Source organism: Hemiscyllium ocellatum, chromosome 35, assembly GCF_020745735.1.
Source record: "Hemiscyllium ocellatum isolate sHemOce1 chromosome 35, sHemOce1.pat.X.cur, whole genome shotgun sequence".
NCBI lineage: Eukaryota > Metazoa > Chordata > Chondrichthyes > Orectolobiformes > Hemiscylliidae > Hemiscyllium > Hemiscyllium ocellatum.
In genome coordinates this window covers 13,933,018-13,953,590 of record NC_083435.1, presented here as the reverse complement: position 1 = coordinate 13,953,590, position 20,573 = coordinate 13,933,018, and the positions used below count along the sequence as shown (strand labels likewise).

The window sequence follows — 20,573 nt, the reverse complement described above, 5'->3', positions numbered from 1 at the left end:
GAACTACCTTTATTTTAATGCAAAAATAGTTATTAAAGAAATACTCACCTTAACACCAAGCAACATAGCCACTATAATAAAACCAGCCAATCAGGTCACAACACTGACATCACAATAGTATCTCTCATCAGATTATTTCAGGGTTATTATTTCTAGCTTAAAAGAAACATTAAGATGAACAAACTGCATTAAACACTCTTTCAGTTCTCGAATTGAGCAATACAGTGGCTTAAGACTTCTAGGGCCAAAGTTCACAGCCACCTAACAAACTCTGTACTAGCCTTCTATCTTACTCAAACGTAGCCAAGGATAGTGGAAAAGTAGTACAATTGAAGACAGACACAAGTTTGGCAAGAAAACAAGAGAACTGCTCCCTATTTCACTATCCAATCAAGTGACAAACTGGCAAGAATTCCACTACTTCAGTATTCTACACAAATGTCTTTTCATCAATAGTGCCTGGTTTAAATTCAAATCCCAATGAAACTACAAGTCCTTCATGAATCTCAGTCAATTAGACTGGTTCAAGTACAAATCCTACCCTATTTGCAAATGGACAAGGGCCTGCCACACAACCTGCCAACAGAACAAGGTAATGGAGTGAGAATGGAAGAAATTGTCAAAGATTTGAAATATTGCATAAAATTCTGGTCACCCTGCTCTAGAAGAACATTACTAAACTGGAAAGTGTGCAAAAAGTGATTTACTGGGATATTACTAAGACTGAAAAGGTTTAAATCGATAAGGAGAGGCTGAATAGACTGGGGCTATTTTCCCTGGATGGGTGACCTTATAGATATTCATAAAATAAAAAGATATTTTTGCCCCAGGGTAGGACTGTCAAAAACTAAAAGGACATGGATTTAAGGGGAGAAAAATTTTAAAAATGGGTTGTCGGAGTAACTTTTTCCACACAAAGGATGATGAGTATAAGAAATGAATTGCCATAGGAAGTGGTAGTGCCAAATACAATTACAGCATTTAAGAGACATGTGGACAGGTACGTAGAAAGGTTTTAGAGGGATATGGGCCAAGCACAGGCAAATGGGACAAGTTCAGTTTAGGAAATCTGGTCAGCATGGACAAGTTGGGCTGAAGGACCTGTTTCTGTGCTATATACCTCTGACACTGAGGGATTCACAGAGAGAAAAAAAATCACACAGACAGAGTTCAACAATACTAGACAGTGCTGTTGCACAGAAACCAGACGCTACCGAATTCAAGTGAGTTAATAAAGTGAGATATTCAATTCTCAAATTACAAGCACCATCATTGGAACATTTAGCACACTGCAACAGATGTACTGCAGACTATCATGATCATAGCTCAAATGAATTGCTCAAGCAGTATTTTGACAGGTTGATTTAAACTCACCATCTCCTTGTGCACCATGTGTAACACTCGCCTGTGCCCAGGATTTTGTTCCGCTTTGTGCTGAAGGGGTGGCCTGTAATTAACAGAAATAAATTGGTTGCCAGTTTATTTGATCACCAGAATTTTATTTGGTCAGCAAGTGCTTTCAAGGCACCCTGGAACGGACAAGCTAGTTTGCTCACTGACTCATGGGATGGTTCAGCAGACAGCTAGAGGGTGCAGTTACAAATATTGTATTGAGACTGAGGCTGGGGAAGAAGCACAAGATATCTGTGGTCTACTTGGGGATTTTACAGCATAGGATGGACTTAAAGGGTTCTCCCTATCTGTACTAGCTCTTTAATCAATTTGTCCAATCCATCAGTTCCCTGCCAGATATCCTGCAATTTTCCCCTTGTTAAGGGCACATTCAATTCAACTCTACAAGTTATCACTCAATCTATATTTAGCAAATTCCAGGTCAGCATAATTAATTCTGTAAACAAACCTCTTACTTCCCCTTGACACCTTTAGATATTCTATTATATTTTTCAGGTCCAACTATTGTTTCCATAGTGGGACAATCCATTTACTTTTATTAACCCTATCTAATCTCCTCTCCTTTCAAATAAAAACAAAAAAATTTCTAATGCCTCCAGTCTTTGGACAAGCTGTTCATCTCGAGAATCAGACTAAATCTTGGTACTGCCCCTAAGACAGAAGCAAAAATAAAGGATGCAGCCTTTTAAAAAAAAAAGGCAGGAAGGGACAAGCAATGTTTTTTTTTGAAAAGCAAGAAAAGCTATTCTAAGAAGGTAGTATTTAACTCAGTGTATACTAAGTGAAAAAAAATTCAAGTTCACAAGGACCCATAGCCATTCAGTATTGATTTAGCAAACCTAAACATTTTATATAATAACTAAACAAATTAGATTGTGCACAGTCTAAGTCTACAAAAGCTAAATCTGAAGTATGCAACAGTGGCTATGCAATGTTGATACCATAGTGCATCCTTTGGTGGAGCGTGGCAGAAAAAGCAGCAATCCTATCAACAACTCTTCAGAATTAAAGTGAAAGCAGCATTAAGCTGTATCTTTTGAAACAGGACAGAAACGCAAGAGAATAATTCCAGCACAGGTGGCCCTTTGACTTTCAAAACACTTCCACACTTGGTGTCACTTCTATCTCTACCTTTTCCTTTGGTCGGGGGTGGGAAGGTTGAAGGAAAGACAATTGCTGCATCAATCTATTTCCTTTCGAAAGCCTCAAGTGGCCCTGCATCCACCACACCAAGGCAGTGAACACAGAACTTAAGCGCTTGCTGCTCATGATTGTGTAGTTGCCATGCCCATTTATTTTCAACCCCATTTTAGTAATGAGGTAGAGGAGCCAATGTTGGATTGGGGTGGACAAAAGTTTAAAAAAAACAAAATCACAACACCTAGTTTATTTGGAAGCACCAGCTTTCGTAGTGCTGCTCCTTTATCAGGTAGTGTCTTATGGCCCTACTCCACAGCTATCCAATGAAGGAGCAGCACTCAAAGCTAGTAGCTAGTGCTTCCAAATAAACCTGTTGAACTATGCAACTGGTGCTGAGATTTTTAACCTCCTTTTCGCAATAAATACAGACTCAACTTTTTCAATTTAGCTTCATATCTGAAACTCCTCATCCTTGTAATCAATCTCATGGATCTTTTTCTGCTCCCACAGCATCCCTCAAAGTGCAACATCCAGAAACGGACAGTATTCAACATCCATTCCAAAAGGTAGGTTTTACTGGGCCCAAAGTGTTAACTCTGCTTTCTCTCCATAGATACTGTCAGACCTCCTGTTTTTGTGTGCGTTTTGGATTTCCAGCATTTGCAGTTCTTTGGTTTTTTTGGGGCAATATACTCTAGCTGTGACTGTAAAAAAAAGTTTAATACATACTTAACTTCATTACTCACATACTCTGTGCCTTCAATGAGAAAACCCAGGATATTCTATGCTTTGTTAACCAATTCTTTAAATCATTCCCATCACCTTCAAATGACTTTATATGTATAGCCAGGTCCCCCTGCTCCTGAAGGTCCTTGTGTGAACTTGTTATGCTGTCTCACCCGGTCACTTCTCTCTTCCATTCATCTGTCGCTTGCCTCCTCATTGATAAACCCATATGGTCATAAGTTTCTACACCTTTTCATGAACAAGGGTGTACATTTGTGAATTCTGTACTTCTCTGGCACTCAGACTGAGTTTCAGGATGACTGATAAAATTATGATTTGCGCCTCCACAATTGAGACACAGATTCCTCAGTAGAACTTGTCTGCGTCTGATCTTGTGCCAAATATTGACCAGCAAAGCAGAGCTACAATTCTTCGAGTCATCCAAACCATTTCAAACTGGAGGGGAAAAAAAAATTTCAATTCAACACTTCATCCAAAGGACGCTGGCCCCTCCTCAATGATAGAAGGCATTCCTATACTTTAGTGCGTCAGTCTAGGCTGGGCTTGAATCAGTAATCACCCAATCCATAAACCAACCTCAATTATTTTGGGGTTAGAGGTAAGCAGGGAGGAAGAAAGGAAGAATGAGAAAAGCGGGGTAAGGGGAGCATCACTGACGTATTGCAAAGTAAAAATACTAACATATGCTACCAACAACCACAAACTAATGAAGTCACAAGCACTGCCCACCTCCTGTGGAGTTGCTACCACTGCTGTTGCTGCTGCTGGACGTTTCGGCTGACTGGAGCCAGACGTCTGTGAAGCCGGCGGCAGCTGCGATTCCGGCTGCTGAGCTGTCGATGCATCGGTACTGAAATTAACGAAGGACAATGTTGAAATGCTGCTGAATACAGGTTTGCACCCACCACAAAACTTTATCACTCAAAAATCATACAAGGAGGAGAAAAAGAAAATATACTGTTAAAAAGGGAGAACAGTCAAGGTCTAAATTATGATTACCAAAGATCAAATACAAACTCAAACATGCACTTAACACTAAGAATGCAGTCCTGACCACTACATGAATGAGCAATGAAAAAAAAAGAGTCAGGAGCAGATATACAGTCAGAAGAGATATGTTAGTTAGGAGGGCAGACTGTAGCTATTTCTAAAACACTTGCTTAGAGCAGCATTGACCTAAGCAGTGTCAAGGATGGTGATGAACCAATAGACCAGGTTCAGACAGATGATTTCACATTATTGCAGAATGTCTGGATTCAGGGCATGGGTCTCTTAAGCAGTCAAGTATACTAAATGTCTGAAAGAGACTGACTCACCCTCAATGCAGTTGTGGCCAGCTTTTGCTGTATACAATGACACTGAGGAAGAGTCATTCATGTCCCTATGTTTGAGCAGAAACATCAAAGCTTCTGGCTCTTTATACCGTCGGAGTGGCAGCAGCAACACCCACAAGGGACATATCATTTCAAAACTAAACATCAAGGTAAGATTTCATGGAATGCACAGTGTTCACCCCATTGCCTGGAAATGGCATAGTTGATTGGATGTCAATGCATAAAACTGGGGAGCACGAAGTAGGATGGGTACAATTTGGGCTGCAAAGTTGATATTATGAAGTTGGAAATAGGCAGTCTTAAGGATGGTTGGAAGGAGGGGAGGACAAAAGCTCATCTGAGGATCAAATGTGCCACCCAGGTTTCAAACGATTGGCAATGTTGCCAGAGAGACTGATAAGAGTTGATAGTTGGGAAACAAAAACAATAAAAACCACAGGACAGGTTTACATATTGGGAAGATGTAAATGGTATTGCCTTGCCAACAAGTGAAGACTGTTGCAACACGGGTAAACATTACTGCTCAATTTAAATGAGCAACACAATATTTATCTCGTGCAGTAATGTCTGAAAATCCAAGACGCCAAGAACTATTTAAAGTAAAAATTAACAGCTTTATTTCTTAAAAGTATAAGAGAACAATTAACAACTATTTATAAAGTCCTTGCTCTAACCTATCTTCTACTTTCCCTTCTATAATACTAGTCCAATAAAAGTCCTGATTAAGATTTACCGAAAAATTCAAATTTTAAAACTAGCCAGCTGTCAAACCTTTTCATTGCAGATTTGCTTTCCAAGTCAGTGTCAACGTTCTTCTGTGAAAACTCCTTCTCGAAACAGGTACCTGTCAATTTGACCAGCAGTCTACATGTGTTGGTCTTTTGGCAGGTCTCTCCCAACTGTTTGATTTTTCCCGGTCTTATACCCCCAAGCATCAGATTGTCTCACTGGCTTGTAATATTGTCAATATGCTAAATTGAAACTAGATTAGAATTGGTTTTTTTGGGCAAAATTTAAACAGATTGGCCCAATGCAAATTGGTTTTTGTTCTCTCCAGGCAACCAGCTACTGGACCAAAAAGGTTACATGATAACTTTGTGCCATCGGGTAGTTCTACTAGCTTTTAACTTTCTAAGAAGGTACAGTACACTCACATCTTCATAACAAGACTTTGAAAAAAAAGGAGTTTGGGTGCCCCTACTCTGCCCAAAAAGATAAATTTATTGGCAATTGAACTGCTTCATAAAGACCTGGCATGAACACTCTGCTTGGATTGTCTTCTTCGATATTCACATGACATAGGACAAACAGGAAGACAGCTAACAATCCGCATCTATGAACATCAGCTAGCCACAAAACGACACGACCAGCTATCCCTAGTAGCCATACACTCAGACAACCAGGAACATGAATTTGACTGGGAAAACACTACCATCATAGGACAAGCCAGACAGAGAACAGCCAGGGAATTCCTAGAGGCATGGCATTCACCCACAAACTCCATTAACAGACACATGGACCTGGACCCCATATACAAACCACTACTGCTGAAACTGACACCCGGAAGCGGCAAGAACAAACCACTATAAATACCGGAAGAAACATCAAAGCAGCGCTTCACAGGAGGCTCCAATAGCACTGATGATGTTTCCTAGCCAGGGAACGAAACGTTTGCAGCAAAAACTCCCAGCTCGGCGAACAGAACCACAACAACGGACACCCGAGCTACAAATCTTCAACCAGACTTTAAACAATCAGACTAGTCCATTAGTTGCAGGTCAAAGTTGGAGCTCAAGAGTACAGCTGGAGGAAAGGACTATTCAGGGTCAGTAAGAGAAGGGTGTTTGCAAAGAATCAATTCAGTTTGAAGAGATTTAATTTTAAAGAGCAAATCAAAGAGCACACATTACTATTTTTAAAAAAGTGATCATGCAGGCCGAGTTGATGATGACAGTTTCAAATTTAAGACAAATTATTTTATATAATTTTCCTTCTTCAATTGATCATGCCCTTTTCACTTCAATCCCAACAAATAACCAAGTTCAGCCATGTCACAGTGCTGAAGATATTAATTTTTTTAAAATTCTGGATTTTAAGCTGGTGGTACGTAGATGGTGGTTTATAACTTTTAAATCCCTTCACAAAAATAGGTCAGTCATAGCACCATAGGGAAGAGAACCATAGTTTATGAAGTGGAGCAGGAGGCTGCAAGGATAGTAACATGTTAAATAGAAAAGTTCTTGTACAGAAAAGAGAGACTATTAGCTGAAAATTGAGGATGAACTAGTTTTTCAAAAAAAGTTTAAACACTTATGCTGGGATCCGATCATCCAGATTTGCAGTTACTAGCGGTGTACCACAGGGATCTGTTTTGGGACCGTTGCTGTTTGTCATCTTTATAAATGATCTAGAGGAGGGGCTTGAAAGCTGGGTGAGCAAGTTTGCGGATGACACAAAGGTCGGTGCAGTTGTGGACAGTGAAGAAGGATGTGGCAGATTACAGCGGGATATAGATAGGTTGCAGAGCTGGGCAGAAAGGTGGCAGATGGAATTCAATGTAGCTAAGTGTGAAGTCATTCACTTTGGTAGGAGTAACAAGATGGATTACTGAGCTAATGGTAGGCTACTTGGTAGTGTGGATGAGCAGAGGGATCTTGGCGTCCATGTACACAGATCTCTGAAAGTTGCCACCCAGGTAAATAGTGCTGTGAGGAAGGCATATGGTGTACTGGGCTTTATTGGTAGAGGAATTGAGTTCCGGAGTCCTGAGGGCATGCTGCAGTTGTATAAGACTCTGGTGCGGCCTCATCTGGAGTATTGTGTGCAGTTTTGGTCGCCATACTATAGGAAGGATGTGGAGGCATTGGAACGAGTGCAGAGGAGGTTTACCAGGATGTTGCCTGGCATGGTAGGAAGATTGTATGAGGAAAGGCTGAGGCACTTGGGCCTGCTCTCATTGGAGAAAAGAAGGTTTAGGGGAGATTTGATAGAGGTGTATAAGATGATTAGGGGTTTAGATAGGGTAGACACTGAGAACCTTTTACCGCTAATGGAGTCAGCTGTTACTAGGGGACACAGCTTTAAATTAAGGGGTGGTAGGTATAGGACAGATGTTAGGGGTAGATTCTTTACGCAGCGGGTTGAGAGTTCATGGAATGCCCTGCCAGTAGCAGTGGTGAACTCTCCCTCTTTATGGTCATTTAAGCAGGCATTGGATAGGCATATGGAAGTTATTGGGCTAGTGTAGGTTAGGTAGGATTTGGTCGGCGCAACATCGAGGGCCGAAGGGCTTGTACTGCGCTGTACTTTTCTATGTTCTATAGTAGCAATATCAGCTGGGATCATAACAAGCACCACTATGGCAAATCTAGATTAAACTAAGAAACAACCAAAAGATTCAAATTATACCAGAGTGGCTTGGTAAGATGATTAAACTAATGCAGACAAAACTGCAGCTGTGCATGCATCTGCTCGTGCCAGCACTTGCTAACTTCATCAAACAAAGACAAAGACAAAATGTTCCAGGTTTAGCAGTCCAAGTAAATTGAACTGTACAAATCAACCACAAACTATGAATAATAGAGCATAAAAGGCCAAAGAGAAATCTAACAAATACTGGCATCATTTTTCACCTTTTCTCCCTGTTACTAAACAGAACATTAAGAATTCCACTATAAACTTCAGGCCACTTAGCTCAATTGGAATTATGCACAATGGAAGAAAAACATGATAACAGAACTGGTTGCTGTGGCAACTCCTTCGACAATTTTAACATCAATGGGTAATGAACATTCTTCTACATTCCCTACTGGATTTCTGTGACGCTCTTGTATTGATGGTTTCTAGTGATGCTGTATCCCACAAGATAAAATATTTACTAAGCATCTACTTTGTCAAAACTTTTCATAAATTTTACAAACCCGGTCTTTGAAGCCCTCTTTTGAAATGCAGCTCAATTGTTCATTTCCTGACACCTTACCCCCAAGTAATTCTGGCACATTCTTGTGAATCATCTCTGCACCATCTCCAAAGTATATACAGTGAGCAAGGCTACACAGTGTGATCTACCCAACATTTGATACAGGTTTTAGTTTTCCTACCTTTCAAGCTTATCCCTGGAGGAAAGAAATCTGGTGCCTTGTTTGCTTTTGTGTTATGCCCTTGCTAACCTGCAGTGCAATACTGCAATACGCAGCTTTGTATTCTTGAATCCCTTTATTCCTTTAACCTATCCTGACTTGCACCTCCCAAGTAATAAGTGACATCTATACTCTTCCTACCACAATGCAAGACCTTATTTATCAGTTTAAATTTTATTTGCTGATTTATAAACTTGAAGAATGTAAAAATAGTAATAATTAGAAACTGTACATTTGATCAATCCTTTGGGGAGGCAATCCTAGTTAGACTGCTAATCCAGCGACCAAGTAAATGTTTGGGGATCCTTGTTCAGATGGCAGAATTTGAATTCCAGATTTTTGTTAAATTAAGAGTCGAATGTTGATCCTGAATCCACTGATGATTTTTGGAAAAAAAACTTCTGGTTCACTGATTCACACTTCTAGGGAGGTAAACAGATACCCTTACCCAACCTGGTCTACATGTGACTCCAGACCCGCACAAAAGTGATTGACTCTTAACTGCCTTCTGGGCATTTAGGGATAGGCATTAAATGCTAGCCTAGCCAGCAATGCCCTCATCCCACAAACAAACAAGAAAACAAACAGGTATGGGGTCAAAACTGATCCCTGTTGAAAGGGATGTGCCACCTGTCATTCTAACTACCTTCTATTCCTACATTTGGATTGGTCTAGAAACCAATCTATTCAACATCTGTTTCTTGGCATCCACATTTACTAATCACGTTAATTAGTCCATTATGGATATCTCACTGAAGGCCTTGTGAAAATCTTTGATAGCAGCTTTGATAATAATATGCTTTAAGATGCATATTTTACCCATTTTTTTGGGAGGGGTTTTTAAGACAGAGGTGTTGAACTGGCTATTTGAATCCAATTGAATCCAAAGTTGAAATAATAGAAGCAACCTAAATGGATGGGGTCTGGCTCCTCCAAAGCTAGGACTTTTGATTTTAGTTTTTCAGTAGCGCCTCTCCTTGCAGCTATACACTCTCGTTCTCTATTTTCTCTTGATGTTTCTTTTCCTCCTGGACTGGAGAACTGCATGAGAGACAATCTATTTTACTAAATTTGCCTTGGACAAGGGTCCATTTATGAGATGTTACTATTTTGGAACAGTAACTGTTTAGGAGCTAAATAATCTAATAGTGTTAAGTTTTCCAAAAGAGTCAAGATCCTCTAATTTCTTCTCTTCAGTATTTTAACTATAGCGCATAAATAAAGAGTGCTTTGCTGCAAGACTGGTAAGTTTAGCCAATCAATTTGTATCCAGAATACAACAGCTGGCACTTGCCTTTAAAATAACACCACGTTGTTTGGATCTAGGATATCTTTTTAATTTATTTTGGTCTCATTCATTACAAACAAAAAAATGTTAATCACTTTATTAAGACAGCTTATGATAGATGGCAGTTCAACCCTCAAATCTACAATTAAGCCCAGCACACTGAGTGCATTCTAAAGAGCGGCCCAAAGTTGTTTTTGATCTTTATTAAAGTTACCTTCCATTGTTCGATTTGCTAGTGTGGCAGTCCAAAGCAGACAGAGAGGACAATGGTGTAAAAGGTGAAGCCTATGCTGTTGCTCTTTCAAAAAGAAAAATCACAGATACACAGAGTGGATTGGGCAGTCCCACAGGCAATAAAACCTCAGGCAATGCTAACCACTTGCCCCATTTCTGCACTGTTGTTTACAAGTTTTGTTTGTAAATGCATTTTCCTAAAAACAGCAAAACTCGTAATCTCCAGTTTACTTGGTGACGACTTAGCATGGTTCAAATACAACTTTAAAGGATTGAGAAAAAGCAAGTGGCTATTTCACCTGCAACACCACTTCATCCTAAAATCATAAATCAAATTCCAGAGTAGTGGAAAAAGGATCAGAACAAACACTTGCTATTTCCTGCGGATGCAAAAAGGCTTGCACCAAGAGAATGTCAGAAGCTATCCACACTGATTTCTAGCACATTCTCTACATTCGAGCATTACTTGCCCAGCCTCCTAAATTTATTACACATGTTTTAAGTACAGACAGATTCCTAATTCATTTTTTTATAAAAAGAGAAGAAAACAGACGTTTAAATTAACAGCACTGCTATTCTTGCACAACATTCCAAGTTTGGTGAAAGGTCACATGATCAACAGAATACAAGACACAAGACTCAGTATTTCTTCCTTTATACTGTTTAAGTAGTATGCATCAGGAGCATGCATGATGCCAATGTAAAACTACAAAGATGTTTAAAAACCTAACAGGAGGAGAATTAAATCCATGTGACTAGAAATATAGGGGGCTATTAAGGTCAGTCATTTCTGTGTTAACAGTCTACAAATGCATCACAGAGGAACGTTTTGCAATTTCACTTAATCTTCATTGTAAGTAGCTTACCAATTGCTGAATTAGTGGAGGGGAAATAATCACAGAAACATTTAAAAAGTAGTTACAACAGTGCAGAAGAATGTCCAAGCACAAGTGAATTATTATTTGAAAGATAATTACAGGTGAGGGAAGGCTATGCATCTCAGTTTAGATCATCTGTCAAGAATGATGCAAATGCTTCCCACTGCAACATTGTTTTTAAGAAATTCCAGGACTTTTCCACTTCCGTTGTTTTCTGCAGAAGCCCACTGAACATATCAATGGATGCTTGAGAAACAGCATTTCCTGATGCAAGACCCAACTTGTCATTGGCAAGTTTTAACTCTTAGTATTGACACTTGCTTATTTGGAAAGAAAATAAGACTAACCAGAAATATTTGCAGAAACAGACAAGAGAAGACGACTCATTAAATCGTAAAGACAGAACAGGTAAAAGTGGGAAGTTTCTTGACTTGAAGCATATAGGCAACTGAAGCTTTCAAGATTATAAAGAGAATTAATGCAAGCTAATTATTCTCTATAATCAAAAGGGGTAATTTATCAAGAAGTGGAAATGAAAAATTCAAAGGTTGGAAACAAACGTATTCCACAAAATTATTGCTCAGTGACGAAAATGTAGACAGGCCATTGAAGCAAGACAGTACATTGAAGGCAATTAGATAAAAGGAAATGAGAGATATGCCAATAAGATTGAAAGTAGGACTGATCAAATACAGATAGCTTCAATGAGGCTTATTGATCTATTCGTATTCCAACCCACAGACTCCCATCCTTGGTCATTCTGCAAAACGACGATAAGCTGATGGTAAGATTCCAATGGAATTTGAAGGCTTAAAATAAAAGTACTGAAAACTGTGGTTACAGAAATGTCAACCATTATGCATTAACATCATGCAAAAGAAAAAACTTGGCACAGCTACAAGCCATAACACTAACAAGCAGTGCATGACATCAAAACACTCACCTCTTTTGGTCTTGTGATTCTTGCTTGCTTGCCCATCCTGTTCCGTCTTTTGGTACTAAAGAAATATTGGGGTCATTGCCTTTATTTTCTGCTTTTAAACTTGGTAGGTTTGCAGGGGGTGGCATGCGCCGTGCTGCGGCAACTTTACCGAGACTCTGCAATCCATGACGTGCGGTGACTGGCAAAAATGAGAGAAAAACAAAATAAAATTTAACTAAAAATTCATAACAGCTGCCTTGCAAGGAATCGTTACAGCAGAAAGCCTGCAAAGACAGAAGAGAATTTCAAAATTGATATTCTATACAGAAAGCTAAATCAGTAGCATCAGGTTCCAGTTGCAACTTTTACTCTCATATAGTTTAAATGTAAAGAAAGTCCAAAAACACAAGTCTAATCAATAAGGTTTCTTTTAAAAACTTCATGTTTTTAAAATATCCCCAAATCACTTTGTTTTGAAAAATCTGTTGACTTCAAACAGTGTTTTCCCCTGAAGTCTCAGCAGCATCTGTAATGCCTGGTGTACTGCAGAGATACAGATATTAGGAATGACTCAGCCTTAATCTGGGTTTCTGTCAAGTTAGCTAATCGCCAGAGTTTAACGATAGGTAGTTTGCTTAAAACAAAACCCACCCAGGACTTCCACTACGGATCCAAACCCAATGATTCCAATACAGACCCACAAGAACGGAAAACGGCAGGAAGCAGAAATTTACCGAACGCACAATTGAGTGGAGTAATAGGATACACAAATCTCCAGCACAGTGAGATGTCAGGTACATCCCAATGACTGGCAGACCTTCTCAAACATTTCCTGTTGATCATTCAAAGCTGGCACATGTAGTTCGTGCTCAATCAGCCAATGCCTACAGGCCTCAATAGTACATCGACCTTTACATGCGATTCTGCTGTTGGAACTTATTAAATGAATTGGATCTGGGTTTAGAGTTGTACAGGAAACCAAATTTAATATCAGCTGGGCTGGCATTACAATGATTTGTACATGCTAAAAGCATTGCACCCTTTTCCTAAAGGATAGATGTCACAGGGAATCTGCCGCACTCCAACGGCAGTGCCCTGATCAGTCAGAACCTACTTGCCTTGTTTAAGGACCAAGATTAGATAGATAGATTAGATTCCCTACAGTGCGGAAACAGACCCTTTGGCCCAACCAGTCCACACTTACCCTCCAAAGAGTAACCCATCCAGACCAATTTCCCTCTGACTAATGCACCTAACACCATGGGCAATTTACCATGGCCAATTCACCTGACCTGCATATCTTTGGACCGTGGGAGGAAACTGGAGCACCTGGAGGAAACCCACGCAGACACGGGGAGAATGTGCAAACTCCACACAGGCAGTCACCCGAGGATGTAATCGAACCTGTGACCCTGGTGCTGTGAGGCAGCAGTGCTAACTACTGAGCCACTGTGCCGCCCAAAAACTTAGATAGTTAACTGTTCTTGCTACACCTTGCCAATTACGGCCCATCCAATCAACACCTTCTCATTCCCCACAAAGCGGGGTCTCTTTTCAGAGTCTGCTCCTTGCATTTTAGTTCTGATGAGTGCAAGACAAAAACCTTCAAAATTCTATTCTCCTTTAAGAATTCTTTTATTAAAAAGAAAACTTTGTATGGCATAGGATTTGGTTCTGCTGCAACATACATCAGCAGAAGCACAGAATTTTCAGAAAAAGTGTAGTAGTTTTAAGATTTATTTTTCAAAGACAATAACATTCACATCTGAAATGAATGTAATGACAACACTAATAACCAGTTCGTCAATTTGATCTGTGTGCCAAAAAGTAAACATGAATGGAAAGAACAAGTTATTACATGGTTCATTAAGAATCTATTAAATCAGTGGTTTACCTGTGGGTTTCTGGGTTTCTAAGGACTTTCCTTTATAAGTATCAAACAAGTTGAGTGATGAGTACTTGGTTTTTCCATCCTTTCCCTTTGCAGTTTGCCCCAAACGATCTGACATCTCGCTGGAAGGTCATTGAGTACGGTGGTTCCTTTAGGCACCCCTTGAAATGTGCCTCCTTCTAACAGGGAAAGAAAAGTTCATAGTTAGTTTCTCAGCAGCAGATCTGAATATGAATGGTCTTTGTCAACTTATTTCAACAAAATATAGCAACAGTTCAGTGCTTAATGCAAGCATGATTTTGGTATTGGTCAAATTCAAATGTAGTGTTTTTCCAATGGAAGGCAAGAAGGACAATGTCAGGCAATTTCATGGAAGCATTAAATTTGGCTTCTAACAAGAGGAGATCAGCAATTCCTAGGCACAAGATACCTGCAAGGACTTAGATGGATTAAATTGGTATCAGCCTAGTAATCCCCAAGACCTTAGGCAGGGATTTTGGATGGGTGTAAGAATGCCAGACAAATGGTTTAAACCTGAATGGAGTAAAGATCAGTCATAAAAATCAAGCCTGATGATGACCATGTAACCATCAACTATCATTAAAAAAAAATGCATCTGGTTCACTAATGTCCTTTAGGGAAGAAAACCAACCATCTGACTGGATTTGGCCAACTCTTAATGGCTTTCTGATCAATTATGGATAGGCAAATGCTGACACAGCCAATGACTCGCATACAAACTAAAACTTTAAACACAAACAGGAAAATAAGAAAAAGACAAACAATTGTGCTTGTAGTTTACAGAATTTTTAAAAAATCTATTTCTAGTAAATCGAACAAAAATGACAGTAAATAAAGAAACTGATCTTCTCTCCCAAAAGTAGCTTTGGCTACTTTCTGCTTCTCCTATGAAACAAGGGAGAAGCCAGCATCAATGCTAGACACCATAAACAATTTGGAGTCAGATAGCCTCTGCATCCTTTATTATGAACACAGTGACCCAAACTCCTCAGGAGGGGGGTTACTTCCCAGACTTGCTCTGAGCTGGTCAGATGGATAGGCCAAGCTGCTCAGCTAATTCCTTCTGCATCAGTCTCAGGGTACAGCAAATGTTCCTCTTTACGGATTCAACATGACAATCTGCTGGTCTTCTGGTTCATTTATGGGGTCATCCTCTTTATTGTTCAAATCCTCTGATGGTTGTGTTGTGGCAACAATCGGAGGTTCCACTTCCTTGGAATTTTTTTCTAGCTACTGCTTTTGATTTCAATTCTGAATGTGCAGATAACCTTCAAGTTCTTTGCCCAGGATGCTACACTAAATTATGTAGCTCAATGGTGGGATAAAGAGATAAAGCTGGAGTTACCAGCATGCATGTGAAAGCTGAACTCAGACTGAACAAGAAGGGCAAGGCTTACACCAGGAAAAGTGAAGTGGAATGAAGCCTCTGTGACAGGAGAAATAATGACGAGCTGAGGGATATAGTACCATTAATTCTCAAAGTAGAACAAGCTAAAACAATGCCACAAAAGCTAACCAAAAAACAGAAAAGAAATAGTGGATAATGTGATCAGTAATGTCATAAGATCTCAGTAATATTGTACACAAATAATGGAGTCCATTGCCCAGCCACAAGATTGTCACATGACAGATTAACACATCACTGCCATGTACTGCTGGTCGTATCTTTTTGGATCGCAAATTAAGATGGGCAAAACATTGCAAATACACAGAATGGCCAAAGTAAACCGGAGTGACTTAAAAAAAAAGAGCCAACATGCACATGTCAAATTGAATGCTTACTTTTGTACTTTAAAGATTCAATGTTCCTCATACGGATTTAATAGACCACTGCACTATATCAAAAGAGCAGGGACCTCTCAAGGCCCTGGTGATCTATCCCTCAACCATCATAGTTCTTGACAATTTAAATAGATCTTATCTATGCAACTTACATGTAGGTTTGCAAAAGTGGTTAATTTGGTGCAAGTCATTTTGGATCCTTCAGAAGGATATTGCACCAGAACTAGGGATCAGTGTCTAAGAATACACTGAAGGCCATTTAGGACAGAGATGGAGAAAATTCAGTGGTGAGCCTGTGGAATTCTGTGCCTCAGAAAGTGTTTGCAACCAAAACTTGAACAGTTTCAAGAAAGAGTTGGATATAGTTAATAGGGCTAGAGGGATTAAAGGACATGAGGGATCAAAGAAAATGGGAACAGGATACCAGGTTGGATAATCACCTATCATATTAAAAAAAAGGTTGAAATGCTTACCCTGCTCCTATTTTCTATTTGTACCCCATATTTTAGAAGAAATAAATTATGATTTACAAAGTTAATATCTTTCTCTCTCCTAATGACGCAGGTTCATGCTTTAAAAGGGTTCAAATGCTCCTGAAGCCTTCCTCTGCCACAAAAGATTACTTTTCAATCAAATGACTATATGGGGTGGCATGGTGGCTCAGTAGTTAGCACTGCTGCCTCACAGTACCAGGTTCAATTCCAGCCTCGGGCAACTGCAAGAGTTTGCACATCTTCCCCAAGTCTGCGTGGGCTTCCTGATGCTCTCCGGTTTCCTCCCACAGTCCAAAGATGTGCATGTCAAGTGAATTGGCCATGCTAAATTGCCCATCATGTTGGGTGCAGAGGGAATGGGTCTGGTTGGGTTACTCTTCAGAGGGCCGGTGTGGGCTGGTTGGGCCGAAGCGCCAGTTTTCAAACGGTAGGGAATCAAATCTAAAATTAGTGCAGTACTTGTGCACTATTAAATGATCTCCGACTGCATCATTACAGCACGATGACAGTCAACTGAATCATGCCCCGACTGGCCCTTAGAAGGACTTCACATGAAGTCCTTCTGCCCACATCCCAACACACCGTTCAGCATTTTCTAAAAAGGGAAACAATTTACAGCATAGTTAAAGAAAGCCAATCTGCCCATTATTTCTGCATTCTGAAGAAAAATACATTCAGGGAATGCCATTTTTCAAGCTCAGAGCTCAAATACGATGGGCTACAAGAATTCAGATGTCTATCCAAACATCTCAAAACGTATTTTATTTTTCTTCCTCTAATAATCTTTCAAACAATGAGCTCCAGACCTTTATCTCTCCCTTATTCCTTTGAACGGATTTTAAATCTATGCCACCCTTATTTCGAAAGGGATTTAGATCCTTTCCATTCACTCCATCTACGCCTTCTCAACCATGCAAGCCTTAAACCAAATCTCCACTCAGCATCCTCAATGCAAGTAAAATGACAAATGCTACAATAATTTCAGTCTTGCAACATAATATCACATGATTGACTTTACTTTTAGTTTGAAGAAGGGAAGAGTGGGTTCAGGTAGTACTTTAAACTTGGAGGGAAATTACAATTATGAATGAAAAAACAGCTAGCTAATACAAAAAGTCTAATTAGGGAAAGGAATAGATCAATAGAGGTGCATCAGTATACATTCCCAGAATATTTTAAAGAATACACAGAAGAGATAGATCCTTTTGTCTTGCTGGGATGTGTGATTACCTAAATCACAGAACGACATAATCCCACGGTGCAGAGAGACACCATTTAGCCCATCAAGTTTGCACTGACCTTCCAAGCAGAATCCTACCCTGCCACCCTATCCCCACCACCCCTCATTTCCAATGACCAACTCATCTAGCCTGCACATCCCCGGACACTATGGGAAATTCAGCATGGCCAATCCACCTAACCTGCACATCTTTGGACTATGGGAGGAAATCAGAGTGCCCAGCAGAAACCCATGCAAACAATGAGACAACGCCCAAACTCCACACAGACAGTTACCCAAGGCTGGAGTTGTACCCTAAAATTTGGCACTGCAGCGTAGCAGTGTTAACCACTGAGCCACCATACTGCCCCTGTACTACCCTTACTTAAATGAGATAGGATCGAATTTCAAGGAAAAAACATTTTGCAAAGATGGATCACAAGTTGGACAGAACATTATTATTTTAGCCATTTTTAAGTTCTTCAATAAACTGTTTTAATAGGGTTTATTAAGGATGAAAAAAAAGTAGAGATTTTTAAAAATTCAGTCATGGGAATGTGTGTGTTGCTGACTAGGCCAACATTTAATGCCCACCCCTAATCACCCAGAGGGCACCCACATTGCTATTTAGAGTCACATTAGGCCAGACTAGGTAAAGGTAGGTGATTCCTTCCCTAAAGTACCTGCTGAACCAAATGGATTTTGCCTAACAATCAATTTGTAATCATCATTATGGGTATTAATTCCAGGTTATTTTGTTGGATTCAAATTTCACCATTTGCCATGGCAGGTTTCAAACCCCAGTGCCAGAACAATACCCGAGTCTCTGGATCAAAAGCTCAATGAAAATACCACTAGACCATCACCATCCCTGTAAAAGCATGAGACAATGAAATCGGTTTCCACAGTTCAGTTAACCACAGTTTACTGCAGCCTGAAAATATTACATGGTCGATTGCAAATCCACGGAGCTACTGGGGAGGTAAAACTCCCATTGTGATAGGGTTCACAACTAACTGCAGTTTTGGGCATCCGCAGTAGGTATTGGAATGTATCAACTGTAGATGGTGGTGGTGGGGGGGGGGGGGGGGAGCGAAGTAGAGGGGAAGAGAACTTTATATAATATAAAGAAGGACAGTTAACCCAAGTATTGCTTCTATAGAAGCAAGTCTGGGGAATTAGTGTTGGAAAATAAAAATAGTGACAGATGAAGCAAGCTGCTATTTTTAAATTGTCTTCAAAAGAAAGTGGGGCAACATGGTGGCTCAGTGGTTAGCATTGGTGCCTCACAATGTCAGGGATCAGAGTTTGATTCCATCCTCAGGCAACTGTTCGCATGGAGTTTGCCCATTCTCTGTGCCTGCTTGAGGGGCTTTCTCTGGGTTCTCCGGTTTCTTCCCACAGTGCAAAGATATACAATCTAGATAGAGTGGCCATGCCAAATTGCCCCAGAGACGTGCAGGCTAAGTGGATTAGCCACAGGATTGTGTGGAGTTTGCACATTCTCCCCGTGTCTGCCTGGGTGCTCCGGTTTCTTCCCACAGTCCAAAAACGTGCAGGTTAGGTGAACTGGCCATGCTAAATTGCCTGTAGTGTTAGGTGAAGGGGTAAATGTAGGGGAAATGGGTCTGGGTGGGTTGTGCTTCGTCGGGTCGGTGTGGACTTGTTGGGCCGAAGGGCCTGTTTCCACACTAAGTAATCTAACATAATCTAAAATGCAAGGTTATTGGGGTAGGGTATCAAGGTGGTCTTGATGGATGCTCTTCAGAGGGTTGGTGTGGATTCAGTTGGCAGAATGACCCATTTCCACACTGTAGGGATTCTATGATAGTATAAAAGCAAACAGCTATAAAAGTTACAAAGTGGATGGGAAGGAGGACCTCAACCAAATTAGAAATTCAGAGAAGTGGTACCGAGGATGTAAAAAAGTGTTGGAAGCACTTTAGAAGATCAATACCTGGAATTGGCAGGTTGCCTTATGAGGACAAATAAGATGGGCTAGGCTTGATCCACTAGACTTTATTAGAATAGGTGGCAGCTTTGTTGAACTTAATAATAGGATCCTGAAGGGGCATGACAGTACCCATGTAGAGTGGAAGCTTTCTTGTAGGAGAATCCAGAACTAGGGACTACCTTAAAAATGAGGTCATCTACTTTTGACACTGGGTCAGAGATTGATTTTCTTTTCGCCGCACAACAGGGTTGAACAACTTTGGTGTACTCTTCCTCAAAAAAAAAGTAGCAGAGTAGAGTTGATTTTTTTTTAAAAAGGTTAATGGTAGATTTTGGACGTTTCAGTCAGTTTAGCGAAGTGTAAGCTGTGTACAGTCAGGGCCATTGACTTTCAAATAAAATATTTAGCTAAAGCTGAGGTACAATGGTACTAATTTAATAAACACCAGGCATCACATTGAGGGTGGTCAATTTTCTCATTCGAACATTTATTACGTTGGATTGTATCACAGTTGCATACCAAACCATGCATTTCCAAAGCAGTACAACACAAATATTTGAGAAATAATATAGCGAATACAAGTCTTCACCTGTAGTGTGAATAACTGGTGAAAAATCTAAATGTTTGCAATAAACCCTCTTTAATACATGTAAAGCAGCAACTGCAACTTCTAAAAAATCTGAAATCTTCAGTCAAATCCCACTGCCACAAAAAAAATATATCCAGTCAAACATTTTATTAAAATAAAAACAATTTTCTTTCATTTATGGATAGACTCACAATACCGTGATGGAGGAAGTCCCATGATTTCAACCCACAACACTGAAGGAATGGCGATGGGTTTCCAAAGCAGGATCGCATGTCTCAGTGTTACTCAGGTGGTGCTCCCACACATTTGCTACCCTTGTCCCTCTCGATTTTAATAGTTGTGGATTTGGAACGTTCTGTCAAGCAGCCTTAATAAATTTTTTGTGTCTTGCATATGGCATACAATGCTACGACTGAGCATTGATGGTAGAGATAATGTTTTGTCTGTTGATAGCGACAAATCAAGCAGACTGGACAAATCAAACAACTGAAATGTTGTTGGAGCTGCATTTACCAAGGAAAACAGACA

At 40.0% G+C, this 20,573-nt stretch overlaps 1 protein-coding gene across 7 annotated transcripts in view; it reads right to left on the bottom strand.

Annotated features, from left to right (window-relative positions):
- Positions 1-20,573, bottom strand: part of LOC132832816 (protein PRRC2A-like) — a 134,632-nt gene that overhangs the window by 69,219 nt on the left and 44,840 nt on the right. For all 7 annotated transcript variants that reach the window (XM_060850968.1, XM_060850974.1, XM_060850969.1 and 4 more), the window contains exons 2-5: positions 13,990-14,165; positions 12,117-12,294; positions 4,030-4,150; positions 1,375-1,447 (exon numbers count right to left, since the gene is read on the bottom strand). In XM_060850968.1, the coding sequence (XP_060706951.1) occupies positions 1,375-1,447; positions 4,030-4,150; positions 12,117-12,294; positions 13,990-14,104 (487 nt within the window). In that variant the 5' untranslated portion in view covers positions 14,105-14,165. The remainder of the gene's footprint in view (positions 1-1,374; positions 1,448-4,029; positions 4,151-12,116; positions 12,295-13,989; positions 14,166-20,573) is intronic.